At 38.8% G+C, this 7,073-nt stretch overlaps 1 protein-coding gene across 3 annotated transcripts; it reads left to right on the forward strand.

The window, feature by feature from the left end:
* Positions 1–1,258: 1,258 nt before the first annotated feature.
* LOC117144770 (globin CTT-VI) lies at positions 1,259–6,765 on the forward strand. Of its 3 annotated transcripts, none has more exons than XM_033310133.1 (4): positions 1,259–1,310; positions 5,672–5,912; positions 5,979–6,140; positions 6,263–6,765. In XM_033310133.1, exons 2-4 carry the CDS (start codon positions 5,754–5,756, stop codon positions 6,401–6,403), a joined length of 462 nt encoding a protein of 153 aa, XP_033166024.1. In that variant the 5' UTR covers positions 1,259–1,310; positions 5,672–5,753; the 3' UTR covers positions 6,404–6,765. The 3 variants fall into 3 exon arrangements, with proteins under 3 accessions (XP_033166024.1, XP_033166023.1, XP_033166025.1); XM_033310132.1 differs by lacking the exon at positions 1,259–1,310 and adding an exon at positions 2,319–2,680; XM_033310134.1 differs by lacking the exon at positions 1,259–1,310 and adding an exon at positions 2,323–2,418.
* Positions 6,766–7,073: the final 308 nt, after the last annotated feature.

Below are 7,073 nucleotides of genomic sequence, written 5' to 3' on the forward strand. Positions count from 1 at the left end.
AAAATTCAATTCATATTTTTGTGGAAACATATTTGCCATATGCCTTCTAATTTTTGGTACTTAAGAAATTTCATACAAAGGCTTTAATAATTACTAATATCGTGACCTGAATATCTCATCTGGAAGTACTAAACAAATAATTTAATCACGCATTTACTAATTTGTTTGTTTCAACGAATATACCGTCATTTGTATTAAAGTCTCGACTGCAATATAATTACTTCCAAATTGGGCTTAAACCATACTGTGTATAACAAAAAAACTTCAACAGGAAACTGTGACGTGATTTGAAAAAAAATTGACAATAAATTGTGAGCAAAATATTGTATATTTGAACACCTATAATTGCAGTGCGAAATGTTCTTATGGCTTGATGTTCATTTTATTAGCAACAACATGTTACTTTTATATTGTCTGGAGTCGGCAGTTCCTACAATTAGTTGAAAATTGTCTGTAAAACGTAAATAAAATAAAATACTTTGTCGCCAAAGAAGGAATGACAAAAACCACATTAACTTACACAATCTAATACCAAGATATCCATCATGCTATATTTAAATTAACCTTGATCAATAATTATTCAAGACACGGGAAAACAAATAGCTCGACACGAAAGGTGTAATTTGTTTGCTGTTTGCTAGAATTGGATCCTCCTTGTAGAATAATTCGGTATATCATACAAAAGGAAAGTTTTACAAATATTGAAATTTGATACTTTATCTTTTGGATTAGCATTTATTTTAATCTTCATAGTTAAGCGAATTGTTTGCTTTGGTACAATCATCTAATATTTTCCAATACAATGTTTGCCTTTTTCAAGCTTTGAAGAATGAATTTATTTTAAGATGATATGTATAGGTAAATCTGATCGGTAAGGTTATTCAATAGTTAGTTCTTTATATTTAAAGTAAATATACATATGTATGCCTTGTAGTCTAGCCAAAAACCGGTTTTCGCTGCTTCTTTTAATCTTATGACTCCTAAAACTCCGAAGCTTAAGAATTCGGAGCGGGCATTTCATTGATTAGCTTTTTTCTAATTTATTGACAAGCATTGTCCGGCAATATTTACCAAATCTTTCGAAATGGAAGTCCAATACGTATACTCTCACCCAAGTTGACCCGTCTGGATGATAGATAGTGTACGAAGATTATCAGCTCGGAAACTTTTGTAGCTTTTTGCTGCGTTAATTTAGTGGTAGTTGTTGTTGCCGCTCGGAATTCTTTTATAAAGGCCAGTCGGGCTAGAAATTGTATTCAGTTCAAATATTAACGGCGTCGTGTGCACTTGCTCGGCATTTGATATAAACTGTGAGTGTGAATTGGAAAATAGTGTACTATCCCATCCATATTTATGTAAATATTTGTTGTGTAGTGATTGCATTCGTAATGCAATGCAAATAAACAATACGTGTGTGGTGTGATATTTGAATGCAACGCATTTTGTTGGGTATAAATTGGCCACTTGGTGTATTAGAAATTACTGAGGGAGGCTTATTAAGTTAGTGATAGTGAATAAACATTTATAAAAATAGTACAGCGCCACGATAAGGAACATTCGTTCATTTGTGCATGTGATTTTTTGATAAGAATAAATAGAAGATTATTGTTTAAGTAAAGAATAAAATAAACAAAACTCAACTACATTGGGTGTTTGAAAAGAATTTTTATATTGCAAATATTAAACATCTAAATATCCAGAGTCGACTAGTTTTCAAAATCTTTGAATTTTTAAATTTTCAATACAAAATGGGCTTTCATTTGTTTTGCTGGATTGATTACTTATTTAGATTTGAAGATAGCTTAGACATCTCGACAACATACAACATTTGTTTATAGCTCTTAAAGCTTAGATTACATTGCGCATTTGAAGAAAGCCACTGCCCAACGGTTATGTAAGCTTTCGCCCGTTGTAAGCCCAAGCTTTTAAGAGATAGCTTTGTTGGAGCCAGCACTTCGACTACGCTCTTCTAAAACTTAGGAAGGTCCACAGGTGTCATTGGAAAATGTTTGATTTGGGCGTGTTGGTTCGACAGGTGTCGTCCCATTTGGAATTTGTTATGAAATGTGACAGCAAATCGGCGGAGTGTCCATAAGTGGGCACTACGCCTGATCGGAATATCAATTGTTTGGCAGGTGGCACACCTCAAAGCCCCCGTTGAACTACGTCTGTGTCCAAACTCTCACTCTCTTGCATGGGCAGCTTTTGCTCCACAACGTTTTGGTTTTGGCGGGCTCTCTCTCGCGAACCTTTGCCGGCAGAGAGTGCGAATCTGGTGAGTTCGCTCGCATAAAAGGCCCCACAATTTGCCCGCGCTCAGTTTTCAACCTGAACGCAACGTGTGCGGTTCTTTGCAGCGCCGAAAATTCGCACTCTGCGGTCCGGTCTTTGGTTTTCCACGGCACAAAAACCAATCAAGTGCGCCAATTAAAAAAGTAGTAATCAAAACTGGGAAATCCGGGAAATATATGTGAAAATAATACGTTGGTAGGGGAAATTTATACCATAGTGGAAGCCTTGCGGAATTATGAAAGAATTCGGTGAATAAGAGCACACGGCTAACGAACTGTAAATACGCGCTATCTTCCACATCGAGGGCGCTCAACAGGCAACCAACAGCTGATTAAACGCCCATTCCGTGCGTTTCCTACATTGTATATTTAAATCTCGGATTTTTCGGGTTCGTTGAATTCCTGCATTTCAGAGACATAAGGAATAAAAGAGCCGCACAGCAGCGGGCTTGGAATTTATGGATTTCTGTGGTGTCCTTGCAAACAAGTGTCGCCTCTGGCAGAACCAGATTGTTATTGTTGTTTTTTGTGATTACCATTTGTTGTTGTGGCAGTCATTATCCTTAATGCCCGTGATGAGGACATGAGTGTGCATCTGTGTGTTTTAAGTGGCTGTATGTGTTTAAGTCAGGCATTGTGGCTTTAAGAGACAGTTTCAGAGGCTCAAAAGAGTTGGGAATTCATTTAATTAAATCTGCGAAGGCATCTATGTAACAATCACCGCAATTTACATTTGTTTATCATCAAATTGTTTAGTTTTCTTCTTTTTGTTATCCGATTACTAAAGCTTCGTCATTGTTATCAAATACACAAGAATCCAGAGTATTTACCCATACATACATACGTCTTGAAAATTAAGATTAAATGATTTAGTTATTTGTTAGACCCATAAATAATATTTAATTTGAATATAGTTTTTTTTATTGAAACTAAAAAACATTTTAGAAGCTATCTCAGATTTATATCAAGAGCCGAATTCTAATATGTGCCAGAAACCAATTTATCCAAATATTCTTTTTTCAAGCCCCGAACTTTGAAAGCCCTTTGAAATTGTTTTAAAGTTGTTAAAAAAAACCCAGCTCGTGTTTCGAGAGTTCACAACACTTCACATCTGGCTCACTTGCCAAACGACAGAATGTTGTTTTTGAGTTCTATAAAATAAATTCACATGCCGAGGGAAAAAAGAGACAGGAACAGAATTGCAACCAAATCCATAGCGACACTTGAGTGGCAGCATCACAAAACAAATATTCACGTACACTCGCACAAACACAGTCCTCTCCTGTAGGAGGCACTTTGCCAACACCTGACCTGCCTGCCTGCCTGCCTGCCTGCCACGCCTACCCCCGCCTACCAACGCCCCCAGGAGCCGCTCCACACGGCTGACTGTCTAGTAGCTGTCCATCAAGTTTGCCTTAATTTAATTAAGCGCTCAATGTCCTTACTGGCAACACTCTCTCACTCGCACTCACAATGGCAGAAAACACAGAGAGAAATTAATTTCTTAATGCGATCAAGCTAAGTGTTAAGAGAAGGTATTAAAACCAAACACTTAAAAAAAACCTATTTTATCATTGCAAACTGTATGAAAACGATTGTAAGAATAAGTTTTTGAGAATGGATTCTGATGGAGATAAGATTTTCTCCCAGTGCTGAACCACAAGGTAACGCTTGATTTGTTGCTGCCTTTTTTCACTCTTGACTGCAGCAGACACTCACACTCACACGCTCGCGCGACTACACACACACACGCACACACACCCGCACTGCAGTGGCCAGCACTTATACACTTACAGGCCCAGACTTGAACCGCAAAAGCCACAGGCCATTTTGGCATGAAGGATATTACAGAACGCACACAGACGCGCACATCCTGGCATATGTAGTGTGTTGGTGCTGGTGTTGGTGTTGGTGTGCTCCCCAAAGCGGTCTTGTAGACAAGGTTACTGAGAGATGGCAAATTTTTTATAGTGGAATCTTTGCCTGCACCGCCCATCCACCTCCAGCCACATCGCACCCACATTTTCCAGCAAAAAGCAACAATAACATGGCCACCTGCTGCGGCTGCACTTGAGTCGATTTCCCTGTTTTATTTTCCTTTTCTCTGCCTGTTTATTTCCCCTGTTACCATATCTATTCCGTTTGTCTGTCTGTCACTTTGTGCATTTTTAATAAACTTTTGTATTTTGTATTTACTTTTTAGACATAACTTTCCTTTGGCTTGACTGCTGTTTTTGCTGCTTTTCCCTGTGGTAAAATGTTTTTGTCATTCGGATAAAGTGGAAAAGTCGAGTAAAGAACGCTAAATACTTTATTTATTATTCAGCAAATTCCGCTGGTTAAATGGGATTTTTGTAGTGCTTTTCTAAATATTTATTTTTCATGTGCGGTTTGCATGGAAATTTACTTTATTTTTTTTAGCAATTCGAAAAGTATTTAATTTTTTTTGCGGAATTCCATTTGATTTGATGTCTCGCCATTTTTATTGTGGTCTGCATATTATATCGCAATTTCTGGGAGCTCTTGCTGTTTACATTTCCGCCTTTCGCCCAGAGAATTCTCCCGCAATCTCCCATTCGCAATAGCTTTCTCATTTTCCACAGCTCTTCGTGGAACACAGGGGGGCATGATAATTTTCGCAGCCGAGAGCCAGCCACAAAGCTCGGCGGATTGGGGGTCAACTGGGGGCAGGTCGTGGGCGGGGGTAGGGTCAGCTAATGAACTCGAGAGCAGGCCACGCAGACTGGAGATGGGCAACTATTATATAAACAGATTTTTAATAACTAGATTTAAGCAAACTAGTTATAAACATAAAAGATAAAGAAATAGTTCATGTCACCATATGCAACTTTAATAATGGCTTCATTTGATATAAATCCTTTATGCAGATAAAGGACTAAACTTTAAACCAATATAAAAGATCTTGAAAATACTCAGCTCTAGACTTAGTTTTAACCATATTTACAGATATTAATTAAAATTTTAACAAATAATACCTAATATCATCACCTTGGTCTTATCACGTTACCATCTCTATAACAAGGGTATGTTGAAAATGGTATAAAATGAGGGTTGAGGTGTGGGAAGGTAGATAGATTTGTTGGGCTTTTTGCTGCGGCTAAACTGACAGACGTTAATTTGAGCTCGGATATAATGATGATAATGATGTTATTTTGCCTCTGTTGTTTGGCGGCGAAGGCATTGACTTTAAGCACGTGCTGTGCGCTTATTTATCTAAGGCACTGTTTGTTGTTTTGATTTTGATTTTGCTTGTGCCGGGCTCGTTGAGTTGCATTGTAAAACTGTCAATTTCAATTAGAGCGCCAAAAAGAGACCGAAGTAAATTGACTTAATTCCACATTTTCTCCCTTCACTTTCAGCCTAAAAGCCATTAAGAGAGGGCCGAACGCTTAAAGAGAGTTATAGAGTGAAAGCTGAGTAGAACCGAAACGGAGCATAAACATGAACAGCGATGAAGTGCAACTGATCAAGAAGACCTGGGAAATCCCCGTGGCAACACCCACAGATTCTGGAGCGGCGATACTGACGCAGTTTTTCAACCGCTTTCCGTCCAACTTGGAGAAGTTCCCCTTCCGCGATGTTCCACTGGAGGAGCTAAGTGTGAGTTGGACTTTTCACATAGGTCTTCAATTAACTCAAGATTATTTTACTTAATTCCTCTTTCAGGGAAATGCTCGTTTCCGAGCACATGCCGGCAGGATCATTAGAGTCTTTGACGAGTCCATCCAGGTCCTGGGCCAGGATGGCGATCTGGAGAAGCTGGACGAGATCTGGACCAAAATCGCCGTTAGTCACATTCCGCGGACCATTTCCAAGGAGTCTTACAACGTAAGTCGGACACTGCAGTCGAGCTCTCGACTATCAGATACCTGTTACTCAGCTGGTGGAAGTTGGAAGCTATATGACAATTATATATTCAATTGTAATTAAAACATCAATTTATTTTTTAGCAACTGAAAGGAGTTATCCTGGATGTGCTGACAGCTGCCTGCAGTCTGGACGAGAGTCAAGCGGCCACGTGGGCCAAGCTGGTGGACCATGTCTACGGAATCATCTTCAAGGCGATCGACGACGACGGCAACGCCAAGTAGGCAGCTTTAGGTGGAGATGCAACCGAATCCGTGGAAGGATGCAACTGATGCCAGCCGGTGGCACTTGCAACACATGCACAGCTTATATAGTTCTAAGTAATTGATAAATGTTAGCTATTCTCGTTTTGTAATAATGAATGCGAATGTCCAAAACAAAAATACACACACACAGTGAAAACTTATGTCTGCGTAGAGCTACTCACACACGCGCACACCCCACACACATACACCCGCACTTGCATTGCTCTGTAAAGCTTTAACCCATTGTCAGCCTTAAGCACTTGATAGCAAACAATACATGGAATCAGCAAAGGAGAAATAAGAAAGCTTATGAATAAAATCCAGTTTGAAAGCATATCCTATTCAATTGTAAGTGGCTTTGTAATATTTAGACCGGGATTTTATGGTGCTGTTTTCATTACAATAATATAATATAATAATACTATACTATTATCTCATATGAAACTCCTTACTTTCAAATGGTGTCCGACTATTGCGTCCAAAAACCATAGAGTATCTTGATTGTTTCGGTTTGTCAGTGCACATGAAATCATAATTAAAATAATTGTCCACTCACTCATAACTAGGACAACGCAGAAAGCATTTAAGCACACTTGAAAACCATTTCCGCACATGATTTTGCGCCACCACAGCTCCCACTTAAAGTTGG

The sequence above is a fragment of the Drosophila mauritiana genome, chromosome 3R, assembly GCF_004382145.1.
Source record: "Drosophila mauritiana strain mau12 chromosome 3R, ASM438214v1, whole genome shotgun sequence".
NCBI classification, from domain to species: Eukaryota; Metazoa; Arthropoda; class Insecta; order Diptera; family Drosophilidae; genus Drosophila; species Drosophila mauritiana.

What these genes read in the sequence shown, in the direction of transcription:
- LOC117144770 (XM_033310133.1), top strand. Translation starts at nt 5,754, where the DNA reads ATGAACAGCGATGAAGTGCAACTGATCAAGAAGACCTGGGAAATCCCC. An exon ending in TTCCACTGGAGGAGCTAAGT is followed by an intron (nt 5,913 to 5,978) that starts GTGAGTTGGACT and finishes TTCCTCTTTCAG; the next exon opens with GGAAATGCTCGTTTCCGAGC. An exon ending in TTTCCAAGGAGTCTTACAAC is followed by an intron (nt 6,141 to 6,262) that starts GTAAGTCGGACA and finishes TTTATTTTTTAG; the next exon opens with CAACTGAAAGGAGTTATCCT.